This window comes from Physella acuta, unplaced genomic scaffold, assembly GCF_028476545.2.
Source record: "Physella acuta isolate Inbredline_101_S28 unplaced genomic scaffold, ASM2847654v3 ptg000150l, whole genome shotgun sequence".
Lineage (NCBI taxonomy): Eukaryota > Metazoa > Mollusca > Gastropoda > Physidae > Physella > Physella acuta.
This window is the reverse complement of record NW_026731669.1, coordinates 1184525-1205908: the sequence shown is the minus strand read 5'-3', so window position 1 is coordinate 1205908 and position 21384 is coordinate 1184525. Positions and strand designations below refer to the sequence as shown.

The 21384-nt window shown below is 33.5% G+C and overlaps 2 protein-coding genes across 3 annotated transcripts in view; both read right to left on the bottom strand.

The window, feature by feature from the left end:
- The window catches only part of LOC131935641 (zinc finger protein 420), a 57102-nt gene extending 44717 nt beyond the window's left edge, over nucleotides 1–12385 (bottom strand). For both annotated transcript variants that reach the window (XM_059292150.1, XM_059292151.1), the window contains exons 1-3: nucleotides 12201–12385; nucleotides 969–1045; nucleotides 223–432 (exon numbers count right to left, since the gene is read on the bottom strand). In XM_059292150.1, coding sequence (XP_059148133.1) covers nucleotides 223–432; nucleotides 969–1045; nucleotides 12201–12279 — 366 coding nt within the window. In that variant the 5' untranslated portion in view covers nucleotides 12280–12385. The remainder of the gene's footprint in view (nucleotides 1–222; nucleotides 433–968; nucleotides 1046–12200) is intronic.
- Nucleotides 12386–12684: 299 nt separating this feature from the next.
- Nucleotides 12685–20598, bottom strand: LOC131935643 (oocyte zinc finger protein XlCOF6-like). Its single transcript, XM_059292153.1, has 6 exons — nucleotides 20532–20598; nucleotides 19734–19810; nucleotides 18622–18831; nucleotides 16877–17047; nucleotides 15199–15274; nucleotides 12685–14775 (listed from the first exon to the last, which is right to left on the bottom strand). The coding sequence occupies exons 2-6, from the start codon at nucleotides 19791–19793 to the stop codon at nucleotides 12881–12883; spliced, it is 2412 nt and encodes an 803-aa protein (XP_059148136.1). The 5' UTR covers nucleotides 19794–19810; nucleotides 20532–20598; the 3' UTR covers nucleotides 12685–12880.
- Nucleotides 20599–21384: the final 786 nt, after the last annotated feature.

The window sequence follows — 21384 nt, the reverse complement described above, 5'->3', positions numbered from 1 at the left end:
ATTACTACACATAATTAAACTATACATAATTCAGGGGAATACTGATGCAACAGACTGTACCACAAATCAAAATTCTAGGGATACCACAGTCAAATAGGACTGCTGTAAAGGGTTAAACATCTATTAATAATATCTGTTCTGGTGCATTTGAATGTACCAGAAAGTATAACATAAAAATTTTGTCAATCATTAGTGAGTAAAGGTTAATTAGATTGTGCTTACCTCCCAACAATACTCAGAGCCATGTGCCATTTGCTGGATGCTCTCTGTCTTCACATCAAATGCCCCAAACCTTGTCCCGGCAGGAAAAAATCTTGTGGCAAAAACTCCAAGTCCAGTGCCAGGTATGTCTGATGTTTTAATCATCAGGCCAGGGGGCAGAGTTGTCCTACAATAATCTTTGTCCTCACCATTGATGGAGTCTGGTGGAACCTGTTTAACAATACAAAACAATATTATAGATGTTCTGTAATAATCTGCTTCTGTCTGTAACTTGTTAAAGAATAATACTTTACCTAGGCCTACAAGGGATCAAAGTCTGGTTAATATTATCATAATATGTGTTGGTAAAATGAAGATAGTCAGCTATGTTACACATAAGGTCCACTATAATTTTTTTTGTAATTATATTTTTAAATTTGACAAGAAGAGAGGGGACACATGTTGTTACTGAAGATGCAAGTAGACTAGCACTTTTGCCATTTTAACGCATCATCAAGGTCTGTCAAAGTTTTCCACTGCCACAGCTCTGAGCCGTAGAGCAGGACTGCTTTAAAATAATGTTAACTTACTAAATGTAAAAATCTACTCCAGGAACCAAAGGTTTCCACAAAAAGATAAAACATATTTTATGATATTTATGCTGGTGTTGATTAAGATTTTTACAAAAGGCAAAAGTATAACCATTTAGGCATATTTTTAATAGTATATTCTGGGTATAATCTCTCAAAGTAGAAGTTGTACTTTACCTGTGAATCTGATTCAATTTTTATAGGACCATGTTCAGTGCAATATCCTGTGTATTCCATGCTGCCCGTTTCACAAACTGAAACACAAATGTAAGCAATTTAAACCACAGACAAATGCAGTTGAACAACAAATCCTCCTCAATATGTGAAATAATTATTAAAATTTAAGGAGTCACCTGTTTTTCACATTACAAAACGATAGATTACCGATAACTCAATAAAATGTCCTGAAATTTTCCTTTGACAATAATGTTAGGAATTGTTCAAGAAAGTAAAATTAAACTTTGCTCGATCTAGAACAGCAGCCATCTTAAGTCTGTCTTAAGATTTTAGAGTAATTTCCCTTTAATTTAATATTTATGACTTATGTGGATACTAGCCGTCGGTACTCGTTACATCGCGGTTAGAGCGGTCATCCATTAATGACGTCCACAAAAATTTGGAATTTTATATATATATATATATATATAAATGAGTGTGTGTGTGTTTAAATGTGCATGTTTGTGTGCGACAGTCCGGTAAAGATTTAATAGTTACTGTGTATGATTTTCGTTCCCTAAAAATTTACTCGACGACAATTAAATTCCCCTTAAGATGCGTTATCCTTTTTAAAAAGATTAGTAATGTCAGGAAAAAAAGCCTCGGTACAACATACTAATTTTTTTAGCTCTTAAAATTTCGGCAAGAGTATCACCTTTCACCCACCCGCTCCGACCGTATGCTATTTTACTGATCGAATAGCGATACAAGAATCCGTGATATTTATTTCTCTTTAAATACAGTGATCCAAGCAAGGTGTAATCAAGTAAAAAGTATGTGATCTCTTACGTTGAAAGAATCGTAAGAATCGTAAAAAGAACTAGTCGAGTCATTTCTTTACAAACTGCAGGCTAGTGAAATCGTACATTACGCGTTAATACAATCTATATATATATAATTCTCTTCTGGGAGCCGTTAGAAAACAAGCTGCAAGCGCGCCTTACAATCCCCTCTCTTCCTCTCTATCGCTACCACCCCCACCCCCTCACATGGTCTGGTGAGCTGTGGCTCACGCTGTTTACATTTTACAATCATAGAGACGGGTTTGGTGACGGCTATTAGGGGCAGATAATTTAGTTTGAAACGATTTTAAACTTAGAGGAGGTAACTAAGAGGAGGCTGCTTTAACGTGGGGGGGGGGGGGGGGGGGGGAAGGGGGGTTTAGTTTTTTAAGCAAATATTTTCAGTGGCAGCATTGGTACTGTCGAATTCACAAATTATAAATTACTGAAAAGTAGAAAAAAAAAACAACAACTAAATAGCGGCATATGATACGCAGCGGGTCGGCTCGTTGGTTTATATTCTAAGTATTAAACGATTTATCTAATCACCTTCCCATTTACCTTGGCGAAAAAGCGCCCTAACCCACCACCTTTTTGTTATTTTACTGTTACACTATACACTTTAATACTATTGGCTTATTTTCTAAGTGTTAAAAGAGTTACCCACTCACCAATCCAGTACAAATCCTTGCGTTGGTGTAAAAGACCCCCCACACACACACATACACACACGCCTCCCCAACATCTTGGACAAAGTTGGTAGAGCGGGTTTTAACTTCAATAAATTTTTTAAAAATGTTACACAATCGTACAATACGCTTTAGTACAATTAGTTTCTTTTCTAAGTGAGAACGTTTATCTACTCACCAAATCAGTGTAAATCCTTGTAATTTAAGTTGACGAAATAGTGCCCCACCATCTTGATAAAAGTCATTACCTTTTATACGGTTACACAAACGTACAATAAGCATTAAACAATTGGTTTCTTTTATAAGTGTAACGTTTATCAACTAACCAATCTAGTGTAAATCCTTCTGATTTTAGTCTGCGAGAAAGGGCCCCTCCCCATCTAGGAAAAGCTGGAAAGCGGTTTATGTCAGTCACTGTTTCTTAAAGGTATATGTTTTACAGTTACACAATCAAGGTAGGAAACAGTTAAATCAGTATGTAAAGGCTTGTAGCCAATACATTTCTTAACGTCGACTGTTTATAATTCAAAACTTCGGCATAGAATCAGCTTTAAAAAATGCTTCCCTTTTGGCGCCCCCTAGGGTCGGCCGCTCCCCCCCTACCACCCGCCCTCCCCTAGCTACGCCTCTGTTTACATTCACTGTGTACATTAACTGCAGTAGCAGTTTAGGTCTACAGTATTAAACACTACATTGATAAATAAAACCGGGAGTGATCTCCCCTAAACTTTCTCGAATATTCTTATATATAAAATAACAGGGGATGGGAACTCGGGCTATAGACATGATTTTTACAAGCTTTTATTTAACTCACTTCCTCTGTCGTCAGTCGTCAGTCTGTCTAGACGGAAACGCAGGAGTGAAAATTCGAAAACTTCTACTTGAACGATACGATTCACACTTGACTTGGGTCAAGACATGAAGACAATGCAATCTGAAACTAAATTTGACTTAATTGGATGCCTAATTAATTTTTTATGAATTAATTAAAATTTGGACCGAATTAGTAGGCATGTCTAGCCAACCACACCACACGCGTCATCACCTTCAATAGCTGCGCCATCACGTAATGGCTGCGTTCAAAAACCATTGCGCGCCTACTGAACGTGATGTTCAGTAGGCGCGCAATGGTTTTTAGTCATGTAACTATTGTAAATAAAACATGTAAAGTACTGAAAAAAAAATCATAAAAAACGTTTTAATAACAAGCTTTTATGTAATAATGCACTAAAAAGTAGAAAATAAATTATAGACTATTATTTAAATAACTATAAAGAAAAGCGTGGGTGTCTTCCTTAACATTAGTAACGGTATCCAATAGATACTAAAGTGACCCACGCTTTTCTTTATAGTTATTTAAATAGTAGTCTATAATTTATTTTCTACTTTTTAGTGCATTATTACATAAAAGCTTGTTATTAAAACGTTTTTTATGATTTTTTTTTACAAGCTTTTATTTAACTCACTTCCTCTGTCTGTCGTCAGTCTAGACGGAAACGCAGGAGTGAAAATTCGGACAGTTCTACTTGACAGATACGATTCACAGTTGGCACGTGGGTCAAGACATGAAGACAATGCAATCTGAAACTAAATTTGACTTAATTGGATGCCTAATTAATTTTTTATGAATTAATTAAAATTTGGACCGAATTAGTAGGCATGTCTAGCCAACCACACCACACGCGTCATCACCTTCAATAGCTGCGCCATCACGTAATGGCTGCGTTCAAAAACCATTGCGCGCCTACTGAACGTGATGTTCAGTAGGCGCGCAATGGTTTTTAGTCATGTAACTATTGTAAATAAAACATGTAAAGTACTGAAAAAAAATCATAAAAAACGTTTTAATAACAAGCTTTTATGTAATAATGCACTAAAAAGTAGAAAATAAATTATAGACTATTATTTAAATAACTATAAAGAAAAGCGTGGGTGTCTTCCTTAACATTAGTAACGGTATCCAATAGATACTAAAGTGACCCACGCTTTTCTTTATAGTTATTTAAATAGTAGTCTATAATTTATTTTCTACTTTTTAGTGCATTATTACATAAAAGCTTGTTATTAAAACGTTTTTACAAGCTTTTATTTAACTCACTTCCTCTGTCTGTCTTGACGGAAACGCAGGAGTGAAAATTCGGACAGTTCTACTAGACCGACACGATTCACAGTTGGCACGTGGGTCAAGACATGAAGACAATGCAATCTGAAACTAAATTTGACTTAATTGGATGCCTAATTGATTTTTTATGAATTAATTAAAATTTGGACCGAATTAGTAGGCATGTCTAGCCAACCACACCACACGCGTCATCAATAGCTGCGCCATCACGACCACGTAATGGCTGCGTTCAAAAACCATTGCGCGCCTACTGAACGTGATATTCAGTAGGCGCGCAATGGTTTTTAGTCATGTAACTCTATTGTAGATAAAACATGTAAAGTACTGAAAAAAAATTCATAAAAAACGTTTTAATAACAAGCTTTTATGTAATGATGCACTAAAAAGTAGAAAATAAATTATAGACTACTATTTAAATAACTATAAAGAAAAGCGTGGGTGTCTTCCTTAACATTAGTAAAGGTATCCAATAGATACTAAAGTGACCCACGCTTTTCTTTATAGTTATTTAAATAGTAGTCTATAATTTATTTTCTACTTTTTAGTGCATCATTACATAAAAGCTTGTTATTAAAACGTTTTTTATGAATTTTTTTTATGATTTTTTTTTACAAGCTTTTATTTAACTCACTTCCTCTGTCTGTCGTCAGTCTAGACGGAAACGCAGGAGTGAAAATTCGGACAGTTCTACTTGACAGATACGATTCACAGTTGGCACGTGGGTCAAGACATGAAGACAATGCAATCTGAAACTAAATTTGACTTAATCGGATGCCTAATTAATTTTTTATTAATTAATTAAAATTTGGACCGAATTAGTAGGCATGTCTAGCCAACCACACCACACGCGTCATCAATAGCTGCGCCATCACGACCACGTAATGGCTGCGTTCAAAAACCATTGCGCGCCTACTGAACGTGATATTCAGTAGGCGCGCAATGGTTTTTAGTCATGTAACTCTATTGTAGATAAAACATGTAAAGTACTGAAAAAAAAAATTCATAAAAAACGTTTTAATAACAAGCTTTTATGTAATGATGCACTAAAAAGTAGAAAATAAATTATAGACTACTATTTAAATAACTATAAAGAAAAGCGTGGGTGTCTTCCTTAACATTAGTAAAGGTATCCAATAGATACTAAAGTGACCCACGCTTTTCTTTATAGTTATTTAAATAGTAGTCTATAATTTATTTTCTACTTTTTAGTGCATCATTACATAAAAGCTTGTTATTAAAACGTTTTTTATGAATTTTTTTTTAATCCATTTTAAATACTTAAAGTTTTAAAAATAGAACAAAATCTAGTAGACAAAAGAATTGCACACCAAGTGAACGCAAAATAAAAAAAAGTGCATAATAGTGCGCAATATTATTAGTACTTTAAAAATTTACATTAGTTTTTTGAGAAATCGGAAGTAGCGTAAATTACTACTTCCGGTCAATGGAAATTACTCAAAATTTAACAGAAGGTAGAGAATTAGATCTTTTACTTACATGTGAAATTTCATTTATCTATCTGAAATAGTACTCAAGTTATAGGCTTTTTAAAATTTCAAAGTAGAAAAAGTACCACTTCCGGCTATCGGAAATCGCTCAAAAGTTGATATGGATCTACGATTTTGATAAAATACTTATATATGAAATTTCATCAACCTAGCTGTAACGGTACTCAAGTTATCGTGTTTACACACGGACAGACAGACAGACAAACAGACACAGACATACGGACAGAATTGCAAAGCCCAGTTTTTCAGACTGGATTACGCATAAAACCTCTTAATTTTGATAAATCTGGATTGATAATTTTTGCCCGCTTAAAATAAGTCCTCTATACGGAATGTGATGAAGGACTGAGGTGTAAAACGGTGAAAATTGCTAAAATTTCAAGTGATTTTTGTGCACGATTACAATACTTTCTCTATACTTCGTATACAGCTTTTTAAAATTTTGTTTGGTTACCAAAAAAATAAATAAATAAAAAACATTAAATACATCCAAACTTGAGTAAAGTAGGGAGATATAAAACGGCGAAAACTGTCAAAGTATATATTAATTTAAATTATTCAGGACAAGTTCAATATTTCCTCTAATTGTTAGTTTAATTCAATATTATGAGACAGTTCGCGTTCATTGTTATTGTTTGTTAGATTCATTACATGTTTTAACGTATATTAAGTGCATTTTTTTTATGTAATTAGTGATTCAATCATACACGACGTCACGTTTTTTTACCTTTCATCAAATTTTCCCATTATATTTAAAAAAAAAACCCTTGTTACCTGTGCGCTTTTTTCTCCATTGCGCACCGATACTTTGATTACCATATTAGTTAGGTAGACCAAATTTTATACATAGGTATATACAACCTTATTCAGTTGATTCTGTCAAATTTTAAGATTTCGGGAGATCAAAAGTAGTACTTTTTGCTATGACCAATTTCACAAAAAAAAGATCACTTCTGATTGATTTCTTTAAAATATTTCAAGTAGATAATGATTCAACGACAATGCACTGTGATATAAAATGTAGCTTAATTAGATATTTAATTAATTTTTGAAAAACTAATTCTCCGCTTTATTTTACACACAGTTTGCGTAAATTGCATTCATTTGGTGCACAATTATATTTCAACTCGATTCTATTGAATTTGAAAAATGTAAGTAGATATATTAAAAGTAAAATTTCTTTACCCCGATAGCAGCGCACACCCCCCCCCCCCCTCTCGACACCAGGAACCACACAAACTATAACTGGTGTAGGCATAGTAACTGCTACGGTAAGTTAAACCAGTTGGCGAAGGTGGAGTTCTGTTGCTAGTGTTTAATGCTTATACACCAAACACTCATGGTCGCCTCTGCCTTTCGAACAACTCTCCCACTCCACTTTCATCTATTAATTTAGTATCAATTGTGCAGCATTCCTAGCTAGTTCTATCTTTTTATGATTCCCTATTCTAATTAGGTTAGTTTCTGCTTACAGTGTCAAATTAATCTAAGCTATTAGACTGTCTCTTTATAACTACATTCCACATCTCCATAATAAGGTACTAATAACTATAGGGTACACCCATGGGTAATCTTGCACCTGCATTTTATTAACCTGTTGCAACTACAGCACTGACTTCAACAGCATATCAGGGCACCAAAAAGCACTGGTTCAAGTATATACTTTCTACATACATTTTATATTTTTCAATTTCATTAGGGGTGGGATGGTGGGAAAGAAACTGCCCCACCCTCCTCCCCATAGAGATATCAGAAAGAAACTGAATACACTGATATAGAATTGCCAGCACTGTCTCTCCAGAGCAAAATAAGAATGGTCAACACAAATCTTAAGGCATTACTGCTTTATGCCTCCGAATCCTGGAGGGTTATTAATTTTTTATTAAAGCTCGCAAATGAGGATGGATCGGGCATGCCTTGAGAAGATAACATTACAAGGCAAGCATTGGAATAGAGCCCCGGGTTAAAAGATTAGTACCAAAGCTATAATAGAAAAGGTCTGGAAGAGGAAGCAAGGGCTGCTGGGTGTCCAGGGAAGAGGTGTTGCCACAGCCCTATGCTCAGCAGGGGATGTAATGGATTTAGTCAATGAAAATACTGATCTATCTAATCTAATAATCAAGTTAAATTTTTATAAAGTCTGCCATTCAATGACTCATAAAAAAAATGAAATTGATTCCAATTAGGTAGTCCAAACTGGCGAAAAAGTGCGTTTTGGGGTCATTTTTTGCGGTTTGAAAAATAATGCACTACTTCTAGTTGTGCTATAAAAATGAAAATTATATGTCAATATAGTTTGTCTTTATCTGCCGAAATCTGGTATTTTTATATATGTAACCCTGTTTTAATGTGTTTTATATTTGTTTGAAAAGTATCAGTTACGTCAACAAATTTCACCGTTTTGCCAGTACCGATTGACCCCACACTGTCTCATTTGGTCGCAGCTTCGCGACGAAGCATCGTAGAAGCATAATCTTAATGTCATTTTAAAAAGCGAATTCTAGCCTATCGTTTAATGCAGTGGTTCCCAACCTTTTTCGAGTGGCGACCCCCTTTTATAAAAAGTAAGTGACCCGCGACCCCCATAGAATTAAAAAGCCGAAATTAGTATGGAAATTAATAAGCACTAAAATAAGATTTTCTAGTACACTTTCAATATGAACTACTCTTGATAACTATTTTAATAGCATGAGTAAAATTGCATACTACTCACTAAGCCTTCGTGGTTAAGTTTTTAAGTTTTAAAAAAATTTGTTAATGCCAACCTATGTCATTATAATTATCTTAATTTTGTTTTTAATCGAAGAATAGTGTTGAAAATATATTCTCGAAAAGGCAATCAATTTTATGTTTGGGTATGAATGGTGAATACTACACCAAAATTGTGTCTGCAGTTTTTCATCTTACTCGGAATCATTCTGCAAATCAAAGAATAACTTGTAATTAATCGGGAATGCTGGCAACATCAAGGGAAGAAGAGAATGGGTAATGCGTAAATGCAGATTCTTCTTTTTTCAGCTCAGAGAAATAGCGATGCAGTTCGTTTTCAAGAGATTCAAGATGCCCAGAAATCGCTTCTTTCAAAATTTTAATTATCATCTCACAATCAGATTCATCTACCACACTGCAGAGTTTCTCAAATTTACAATATTTCCAAGATTTATTTTCTTTACCGATTTGCAGCTTTGATAAAAATGCCCCGAGATTATCATGGAAAGTTATAATATTCGTTCATTTTCCCTGAAGCTTCAGGTTAAGCTTATCTTGATGTTCGAACACATCTGCTAGGTATGATACTCTCTCCAACCACTCTATGTCGTTTTAAGTATACCAAAAAATCTTGTTTCCTTTGCACTTTCAAGAACAATTTGATTTCAGATTTCAATTCAAAAACACAATTTACAACATTTCGTTTGGCAGCCAGCGTACTGTAGTGTAGAAGAGCAGAAACTCGTGATCTACATTAATGTTTTTGCTCAGGTCTTTTAAGGCTCCAGATTTTATATAATCTACGACTTATACTAGCAATGGACTCTTGATGTCGATTGGTTAGGGCAGTGGTAAGGGAGCTAAATCTTTTCTGTTTTCTGAAAGCCCGATTTTGAGCTAAACATAAATTGCGCACCATCCGTACAAATACCCCACAGCCGTTCTAACCCATTTTAATCATCCAGTTTCAAAAAAGGTATTTATTTTCTCCAGGCTATCTTCACAAAAGAGCAACTCTTCTTTGCTATCATCCGCATGAATATAGACACAGACCAGCAACTGCGAACACGAACTCACGTCTGTTGATTTATCAACTTGAAAAGCAAACAATGGTGAAAGCTTAATATGAATAAAAATGTGTTATTTAACATTTACGTACATGCAGCGTTTGATGAGATTTTCTCCTATTGTTTTTTTTTTTTGCTTGGCATTTTCTATCGCGAATTCATTTGATGCTTGCACTAATGCTGGTGAAAACTTCCTGTTCGATCAAGTCTCTGGCGTTTGCTACTAGCTTCTTAACGATGAAAGAACTAAATATATGTTTTGGTATGTTCTGAATGACTTCTAAATATTTATGTTTGGTTTCAAATTACTAAGGTTTAGTATACCAGTTGGCGACCCCCCAGAAAGACCTTCGCGACCCCCCTGGGGGTCGCGACCCCCAGGTTGGGAACCCGTGGTTTAATGTATACATTGAAAAAAAATAACTTGTTTATTTAATTTTAAAAAAATCAGTTTTTAAACTTTAAATGACGATATAGGGGCCTATACACGAAAACAAACTAATTCTGTTTCAATTTTTACACCGATGTAAAGCTCACTTTTATAACTACTTTGTGGTGTAAATTCAAGTATCTCTGATTTACGGACGCGAAGCCGTGCCCTCAATAAGCATATAACCCTCGAGTCAACTTTCAGCCCCCAGTGAGTAGCTCGCCGAACGGTTTTAAACTTTAAAACTTGACGACCGATGATGCTAAACGGATTTTACCCTTGCTAGAGCCTTCAAACAATTTGTAAGTACCATTTTTAATAAAATGTACCAGATCAATTTTTAGGTGGGGGTGCAATTTATAATTAAGGTCGTACATGTTGTGGCTTAGTTTTAAATGTTATATTAGTTGTGTCAGTAGTACTAGTAGTGTTTCTCATTATTTATTTTATATGCATATAGTAACAATGTAGGACAGTTAAGTTGTCCTATAGGATGTTGAGAACCAACCACAGTATGGCATGTTCATCATTGGATATCTCAACCAGTGTGGCACAAGCAACGAATATTTCATTCAGTAGACCTACTACTAGTATTAAGAATATAACTATCAAGTATAAATTACTTTTAACAAAAAGGTGTTTTCAGGCTTTTTCATGTTTCTAGTAATAGGACAAATGGTAGGCCTACACAACAGGCTAGTAGTAAATTTAATTATATTTTATTAATCACTAAATCAATTGTTTATTCCACAGATGGAGACATTTATGATGGCCTATCCAGTTCTTTCCTTACAAGGGCAGGGAAGGGAAGATGGCCACCCCCCCCCCCTCCCTACAGTTCCCAAAGCATATCCCTTACTCTTGATGCTCCACAAGATCAAGGTTGAGGGAAACAAGAGTTTTAGTTTTAAAAACTGTTCCTCCAAAGCAGTTATCAACCGGATAGGTTTGAAAAGAAACCAAAGCATGTGGCGTCAACTGCTGCATTATTTGTAGGCATCAAGTCTTTATCAGACTACATTACATTACAACCCCACTAAATTTAGAATGTTTCTCCTGCACTAGATAAATGCAGCATTTTTTAAATAATATTTTTAATTCAAGTGATTTTTGAAAATAATGAACACATTCTTCCTGTTAATGTTACCAACACAATAGTTTTAGAGTTATTCTATGTCATTCTATGTATGAAAATAAAAATGACCAATACGCATCTTGTCACTTTCAATTATTTTTTTTAACTCAGAAAGACTCATTTTAGATGACTGAAAAAAATTGGGCATATATATTACAAACTTTGCAGCAACTATACCAATTTCTACACTTCTATGCTATTTAGTTTAGAAAATATGGGTTCTCAAAAATGGCACTTTTTGAAAATTAGTTTTTTACCAAATTTTGCTTTTTTTAAGAATTGCATAACTTTTTTATTTATTGAGATATTTTTATAAAATTTGTGCCATAGAGCTTACAATTAAAAGTTCTTACAGGATGTACTAATTACAGAAGTCTGCAATCAATAGTTAATTTCAGTTTGGACTACCTATTCCAATTAAGATCATCATAGCCGTGGCATAAACCACAGCTCAACTTTTGAATTGTTCTTTACCCTACAAAATGTAACTATGGCCAAGTAAATTTCCTGGTCTGTTATGACAGTTAAAAAATTGACAAAGAAAATCATGACATTAAGAACTTTAATGCTAACAGAAAACTAATAAAACTTTCACCAATGTTTTTACAAAGGTCATCTGCTGTACAGAACATACCACAAGACCTAAAACTAGCCTCAAAAAGATAGGTGTCACATAATTCAGAACATATTTTAGAGCTGCATTTTTTTTAGATCTAAGAAAGGTTAGAGATGAAAAATAAAATACATTTACCACAGTAGTCAAACTTGGAAGGCTTCTTTCCTATATGTGTTCTAAGGTGTGCCTTTAAAGTCTGATTCTTAAAAATCATCTTCCACAATTATCACACTTTAAAAGTCATTCTTCTAAATGAATTCTTATATGTTTTTTATGTTGCAAAGAGTTGTACTTGCAAAACATTTACCACACTTTTAAGGCTTCTCTTATTTATGAATTCTAAGGTGGTTTTGTACAGTAGTAATTTATATTTGAGACATTTACCACAATGGTCACTCTTATAAGGCTTACCGCCTGTATGGATTCTGTGGTGTTTTTGTAAAGTCTTAATGTGTGTGAAATGTTTACCACAATAGTCACACTTGTAATGCTTCTCTCCAGTATGAATTCTATGGTGCATAAGAAAGTTACCAAGCTGAGTAAAACGTTTACCACATTTGTCACATGTATAAGGCTTCTCTCCTGTATGAGTTCTATTGTGTATTTTTAAGATGCCATGCTTGGGAAAACCTTTACCACAACCTTTGGCACACCTGTAAGGCAATTCTCCAATATGAATTATAAGGTGTCTTGTTATTTCACAAAGAGTAGTAAAACTTTTACCACATTTGTCACACTCATATCATTTTGCTTCTGAATGAGTCCTATGGTGCTGCTTTAAGTTACCTAACATGGTAAAACATTTACCACATTTATCACACTTTGTACAGCTTCTCTTCTTTGTGAACTCTTTGGTGAACCTTTAAGTTACTAGTCTGGGTAAAACATTTACCACATTTATCACACTTGTAAGGTTTTTGTCCTGAATGAGTTCTTCTGTGTTCCTTTAAGGAGCGTGTTCTTGCAAAACATTTACCACATTTGTCACAAATGTAAGGCTTCTCTCCTGTATGAGTTCTATTGTGTATCTTTAAGATGCCAGGATAGGGAAAACATTTACCACATTTATCACACTTGTAAGGCTTTTCTCCTAGATGAGTTCTATTGTGTCCCCTTAAACAGCTGGTACTTGTAAAACACTTACCGCATTTGCCACAAATGTAAGGCTTCTCTCCTGTATGAGTTCTATTGTGTATCTTTAAGATGCCAGGATAGGGAAAACATTTACCACATTTATCACACTTGTATGGCTTTTCTCCTGAATGAGTTTTATTGTGTCCCCTTAAACACCTGGTACTTGTAAAACACTTACCACATTTGTCACATTTGTAAGGCTTCTCTCCTGTATGAATTCTATTGTGTATCTTTAAGATGCAATGCTTGGGAAAACCTTTACCACAAATGTCACACATGTAAGGCAATTCTCCAATATGAATTCTAAGATGTCTTGTTATTTCACAAAGAGTAGTAAAACTTTTACCACATTTGTCACACTTGTATCGTTTTACTTTTGAATGAGTCCTATGGTGTTGCTTTAAGTTACCAACCTGGGTAAAACATTTACCACATTGATTACATTTGTACGGCTTCTCTTCTATGTGAACTCTTTGGTGAATCCTTAAGATACTTGTCTGGGTAAAACATTTACCACAAGTATCACACTTGTAAGGTTTTACTCCAGAATGAGTTCTATAGTGTTCCCTTAAGGAGCGTGTTCTTGCAAAACATTTACCACATTTGTCACACGTGTAAGGCTTTTCTCCTGTATGAATTCTATTGTGTATCTTTAAGATGCCAGGATGGGGAAAACCTTTACCACAAATGTCACACCTGTAAGGCAATTCACCAATATGAATTCTTAGGTGTCTTGTTATTTCACAAAGAGTGGTAAAACTTTTACCACATTTGTCACACTTGTATCTTTTTGCTTCTGAATGAGTCCTATGGTGTTGCTTTAAGGTACATAACTGGGTAAAACTTTTACCACATTGATCACATTTGTATGGCTTCTCTTCTGTGTGAACTCTTTGGTGAATCTTTAAGCTATTCATGTGGCTAAAACATTTGCCACATGTATCACACTTGTAAGGTTTTTCTACTGAATGAGTTTTATTGTGTCCCCTTAAACAGCTGGTACTTGCAAAACATTTACCACATTTGTCACACGTGTAAGGCTTTTCTCCTGTATGAATTCTATTGTGTATCTTTAAGATGCCAGGCTTGGGAAAACCTTTACCACAAATGTCACACATGTAAGGCAATTCTCCAATATGAATTCTAAGATGTCTTGTTATTTCACAAAGAGTATTAAAACTTTTACCACATTTGTCACACTTGTATCGCTTTGCTTTTGAATGTGTTTTATGGTGTTGCTTTAAGTGACCTAACTGGCTAAAACATTTACCACATTGGTCACACTTGTATGGCTTTTCTCCCAGATGAGTTCTAAGGTGTATCTTTATACGATAAAATCTTGCAAAATATTTACCACAAGTTTCACACTTGTGAAGCTTTTTTCCTCTATGAATTCTACGTTGTTGATGAAAGTTTGATAACTGATAAGAATGTCCACTGTTGTTAACTGTGAGATCCAGACCTTTATTGTCAATGTTTTTCCCTTCATGTTTCTTTTTTAAATGTGAATTTAAATAGGAAAGTTTTGAAAAAGCCAAACTGCAATGCTGACACTGATAGATATCTGTAACAATATCTGTAAAAGATATATGACAGCATTGAGGGTTCGAACTGTCTCAAAATGACACAGTGTGGCCAGATTATAGAGTGCTTGACTGCTAACCAAAGTCTCAAAGCACCACTGCCTTTACTTTCCTTAACATGAGATAGGTACCCACAGTTGGCTGGATTCAAGGACGATCAACTCACTTGAACTCAGATTTGAACTCAAGACTTCTGGGTTAACAGCCTAGCGCTTTATAACTTAGGCCACAGCGTCCCTTCAATTAGACATTTGCTTTTCTATTTTGTTTGTCTGATAAAGTCTAGCATAAATTGTAAAAATTGTTGTCATGTGGTAGAACAAATAGATTTTTAAAGATAGCATTATTAGATATCAGAGATGTGTGTACTGAAGAACAATCAATTCAATAAAAATAAATAAATAAACTCTATTTACCACAGTCATTGTTCACAACACCAACCTTCTGTACCTGAATACTCAGGTCTCTGGTATAATTGTCACCATAGTACACCTAAAAATTTGAGAATACTAAGCTATACTAGTTAAGTAAAATCTAACATGATTCTCAGTAAAATACACTCTTCTATAGCAGTTAAATATAGTTGTCACCATAGTAACCTGAAAATGTCAAATACTGTTCCTTGCTAGTTAAATAAAGACATTCAATCCATTAAAACAGATGGTGTAGTGTCGTCCGGCACTTCTAACCAAATCAAGTATTTTATTATACTTTTCATGTAAATCAATGGTCAATTTTATAAAAATCCAACTTTAGACATGTCTAAAAACTAATATACTTGTTTGTGTCATATACGCTTAAATGCTTCTCAGTGGTGGAACAAGAAGGGCCCTAATTCACCCCCGGACAAAAGTGTTAATCAAGCCTTTTATTTTATTTATATGGGTACATTTATATTTATTTATAAAAAAAGGCATAAGTTATGTTGTATAGCCAGCAGACTATATCCACTATAGAAATGCAAACGCCTCAAACAGATCAGGTTCATTTTTTTTCATATTGGTGCATTATAAGACTAGGAGTGCTGATAATATTCATTATTTCAGTAAGGTTTGAGTTAGGATACGCTAAAGTTGGATTCCTTTATTGTTTTGGTAGATTTTGAGGTACATTTAAATGGGTGAGATATTAAGTTTAGATGAAGATTGGGTAAGTGTTGTTAAATTTCAAAATGATAAAAAAATTGACTTGGTTTATCAAACGGTTCCGTTAAGATATTTGAGTTAAAAAAAATAGTAACATAGTTTGTGGCAATTTTATCGGTTGAAGTATTTTGCAATATAATTTAATTTTTCAATCGAATTTGTGTAATGGGTAGATTGGAATTTGTGTTGGTTTAAATGTGTAACTACGTCAAAATATTAGTTAAGTTTTAAAATAAAATTAATTACACATTTAGCTTATTTTAAATTGAATGCTTTCATAGTTAATATATTTTAAGTTAGGGTTCTGTTAGAGCTACTGATAAATTAAACAAAATTACAGTTAAGGAGGCAGTCCATTATTGGTATCACATTCTTGAAAGTGATGAGGTCAATTTTGAAAATATGGTTGACCAGCAGAAAGGGACAGTGGAATAAAACAGTGTCAGAAGATTGACATATTTATATTTAAAATACATTTTATTTACTTAACAGTTTAAAATCAAAAACTGTAATATTACATATTCAGTAAAATTGCATGTGAAAAATCCAAGTGATATTTTCACTGCTTAGACTTAATCATTACATTGAAATATTTCATCATAAATAATAAAATAACCTCCTTTATTTTTTGTGAACAAATAACTGATGTTAATTTTCAACTTTAAATGTTTTCCCAAAAAAGTTATCTGCACTAGAAATTATTGGATTACTCTGCCTAAATAAGGACTGTTAAGTTCACTCCTTATTAAAATGTACCAGATTGCTATTACTTGCCTAATTAAGTTGTGGTTTGTTTTTTAAATTGCCATATGCAAAAAAATAAATAATTAAAATCTATAAATCAATTAAAAGCTCTAACCCTTTCCCCCCCCCCTCACACATTTTATTAGAAGTACTAACCCTCCAACCCCCCATCACTCAAATTTTATGGCGTAAACAAGACAGTTACCAGTATCTCTGAGCCAGAAACGATGTCCCTATGAGCCATATAGTACATTTCACCATTGTGCTGGTATGCTGTGACACACTGCTCATCCTCATAACGTGCACATTTTACGAATCTCATCCAGTTTAAAACAGAGCTGTCACTGGCATCAACAAAATGGGACAGCCTCCCATTCTTGAAGAAAAATAAAAATATTACACTTTGTTTTGCATGAAAGTAAAGTTCAAATAAAAGGAATCTCATTGCCTGATGAAATGTGTTCTTTAAAAATCAAAGTTTAAACAAATACAGATTTCATGGAGTAAAAGATCTCAGAAAAAGTTGGCTTAGAAAGGGATAGCATCAAATCTTAGTAAGACTTTAGTTTTTAATCCTGAGAATTTAAAACTATTTTACTTTGCCTTCAACCAGGCAAATGACATATTTACTTTTAAAAAACAAATTATTTTAAAATACCCAAATAAAAATAAAAAATAAAGCAAATTATATAGGAAAATGGTTGAAGCTTTTTGTGTGTGAATTTACCAATAATAAATAAAAATAATATTCATCCCAGAAAAACATAAATAAAAAGCTACTTCTGACATTAATTAAATAAAACATTTATTTTGAATGCTACAAAAATAAACTGGGAGTTATCTCCCCTTAACTTCCTCGAATATTCTTATATAACACTATGGGGGATGGCACCCCGGGATATAGACAATATTTTTAATCCATTTTCAATTACTTAAAATTTTTAAAATAGAATAGAATCTCGTAGAAAAAAGAATTGCACACCAAGTTAACACCAAATAAAAAATGTGTATAATAGTGCGGAATATTATTAGTACTTTATAAATTTACATGCGTTTTTTTAGAAATCGGAAATAGCGTAAATTACTACTTCTGGTCAATGGAAATTACTCATAATTTGAGAGAAGTCAGAGAATTAGATCTTTTACTTTACTTTCATGTAAAATTTCGTTTATCTATCTGAAACAGTACTCAAGTTATAGGCTTTTGAAAAACTGAAAGTAAATTAAGTTCCACTTCTGGTTATCTGAAATTGCTGAAAAGTTGATACAGAACTACAAATTTGATATTATACTTAAATATGAAATTTAATCAACCTAGTTGTATCAGCACTCAAGTTATCGTGTTTACAAACACACAGACATATGGACAAAATTGCAAAACTATATTTTTCCGAATCAGGGAGGTGTAAAACGTCAAGATCTGTGAAAAATCTCGATTTTTTTTTGCGTGATTATAATACTTCTTCTATACTTCATATATGAGAAAGTAAAAATTTAGTCACTGGAACTACTTTTTTTTCAATATCATAATACTAGTCAAATTAATATATCCTGATTCAACATCCAAGGTCATTTATTCACTTTTCAATTTCAATATTTATATTGCCTGTAAATTTTAAGAAAAAGTTCTTAACTTTAGGAAAATTAACCGCTAGTGATAGCACAATGAGAAAACAATGTAAATAAAACTTATTATTTCACACTTATAAATTGTGTTACCAATTAGACTTTCATTACTACACATAATTAAACTATACATAATTCAGGGGAATACTGATGCAACAGACTGTAACACAAATCAAAATTCTAGGGATACCACAGTCAAATAGGACTGTAAAGGGTTAAACATCTATTATAAAATCTGTTCTGGTTCATTTGAATGTACCAGAAAGCATCACATAAAAATTTTGTCAATCATTAGTGAGTAAAAGTTAATTAGATTGTGCTCACCTCCCAACAATACTCAGAGCCATGTGCCATTTGCTCGATGCTCTCTTTCTTCACATCAAATGCCCCAAACCTTGTCCCGGCAGGAAAAAATCTTGTGGCAAAAACTCCAAGTCCTGCGCCAGGTATGTCTGATGTTTTAATCATCAGCCCAGGGGGCAGAGTTGTCCTAGAATAATCTTTGTCCTCACCATTGATGCAGTCTGGTGAAACCTGTTCAACAATACAAAACATTTTTATAGATGTTCTGTAATAATCTGCTTCTGTCTGTAACTTTTTAAATAATAATACTTTACCTAGGCCTACAAGGGATCAAAGTCTGGTTAATATTATCATAATATGTGTTGGTACAATGAAGATAGTCAGTTATGTTACACATAGGGTCCACTATAATTTTTTTTTTTTATAAATTATATTTTTTAAAATCTAGACTGCAAGAAGTTAAAAAAAAAAAATAAAAAACAACAAAGAAAATTGCCAATTTTTCAGAATGTAAATTTTGAGTAGCCTCGTGATAATTTTATAAATAACAATGCTAGCATAGGTAACCTTGCTGATTGAAAACTGTAAAAAACAAAACAAGGTAGATTTAGATTTAAGATTTAGATTTAATAGAGAAAGAGCCAACATAAGCAGGGTCAGAGAAAGTTCATAAACTTTTCACCACCTTGATATTTGACAAGAAGGGAAGGGAGACATGTTGTTACAGAAGATGCAAGTAAACTAGTACTTCTGTCATTTTAACTCATCATCATTTTTCCTTTTCATTCCATACGTATCACAGGGTCTGTCAAAGTTTTCCACTGCATCCTGCCACTCTTTTCAGCATACACAATTATTTTATTTCCTTTTGACTTTCTGTTATTGACTCTGTTGTTCTCCATGGCTCTGAGCCATAGAGTAGAACTACTATAATGTAATTTTAACTAAATGAATGTAAAAGAATGTAAAAATCTACTCCAGGATCTAAAGGTTTCCACAAAAAGATAAAACATATTTATGCTGGTGTCTATGTAGATTTTTACAGAAGGCAAAAGTATAACCATTTAGGCATATTTGTAATAGGTCACTCTGGGTGTAATCTTTCAAAGCAGCAGTTGTACTTTAAGGCCTACCTGTGATTCTGATTCAATTTTTATAGAACCATGTTCAGTGCAATATTTTGTGTATTCCATGCTGCCCCTTTCACAAACTGAAACACAAATGTAAACCATTTTAACCACAGACAAAAATGAAATGTAGATGAACAACAAAGTGCCTTATCATCTGCCACATACAGCAGCTACTTTATTAATGCAAATTCATAAATAAATGTCTTGCTTTTCAATCCAATACATTAATACTATAACTATTTAAAACCTATTTAAGTTTATTTAAAACATCACACACACAGACAAACGGACAAAATTGCCAAACTATGTTTTGCTGACTTAAGGAGATGTCAAACATCTAGATTTTGTGCATGCTAACAATACTTCCTCTATACTTTGTATATCATATGAGAAAGTAAAAAAGTTAAGTCAAGGTTTTAAAAATAGAGAAAGCATGTTGGCCGTAGATCATATTGATGATATTATTATTCATATAATCATATATGAATAGACTGTATTTAACTATTTATAATAATTTATTAATTATATGTATGTATGTTTTGCTTCTTTCTAGAGAGTTTAGACAATAGGAATATGCATGTGAACTAAAGTCTAAAGATCAATCAAAAGGAAAACAACTAATAATTAATTTAATTAAGCCCAATTAAGGTAATGTGTGGTGCCGTTCTACAATGATTGCCACAGTCACATTTCATACTGCATAGTGCATAAATCTTAATCTTATGTTCAATGTTGGTAATCTATCGGTTTGGGTACGTAAAATCGCCCACGGCTATTACTATTAATGTACAAAAAAGTTACCTTATTGTCAAGGCTTTAATTAACTTTAATAGAAGTATATTGTGATATATTTGTGTCAAATATTATAGATAAATGAATAATAAACCTAAATCAATGGCTAAATATATCAATAAAGGCCTATGCCAGAAATTAACTTTAAACAGCAGTGTTTGCGAGCAAGATTTGAAACAGCAGCCATTTGTAAAATAGAGTGGCTTCCCCCTGAATCTCGCGCTATATCCGCTTTAAGTTTACAAAAAAAACTTAAACAAGATGGCTGCTATAGTAAATGAGCATGGTTGCATCTGTTGGAAACATCGCTAGTCTTTATTTATTTAAAATTATTAGGCCTAGGCCTACTGACTGAAAATTTTTAATTCAATTGTTTAAATAAATTATTTAATAATGATTATTGGTAGCCTACATAAATGAAAAAAGGAAACATTTTTGTAATTTACAAAAACATAAATCCTCCTCAAAATGTGAAATAATTATTAAAATTTAAGGAGTCACCTGTTTTTCACATTACTAGTCGCCGGCGATTTTACGTACCCAAAACGATGGGTGTGGGGAAATTGCGAGACGCGAAAAGCGAAATGGCGAGGCGGGAAAATGCGAGAAGGGCGCGAAAACGGTCGGTCACGTGACTTTTTTGTCTCGCATTTTACCACAAGCCGATACTTACGCTGGGTGGTGTTGAAATGCGAAGATTTCTGCGAAAAATTTACCGCACCCGATTTTCAGTGGTATTTGGTCCAGACTTCAAAGACGTTTCGTTTACATTGTTAAAACTTCCGATTTTTCCGTCGCTAGACATACTGATGATTTGTCAACTCCCCCCACCTTTTGTGTCGACTTAGAATACCACCTTTTT

What these genes read in the sequence shown, in the direction of transcription:
- LOC131935643 (XM_059292153.1), bottom strand. Translation starts at nt 19,793, where the DNA reads ATGGAATACACAAAATATTGCACTGAACATGGTTCTATAAAAATTGAA. An exon ending in GCTCTGAGTATTGTTGGGAG is followed by an intron (nt 17,048 to 18,621) that starts GTGAGCACAATC and finishes TTTTTCTTCAAG; the next exon opens with AATGGGAGGCTGTCCCATTT. An exon ending in TGTTGTGAACAATGACTGTG is followed by an intron (nt 14,776 to 15,198) that starts GTAAATAGAGTT and finishes TATCTTTTACAG; the next exon opens with ATATTGTTACAGATATCTAT.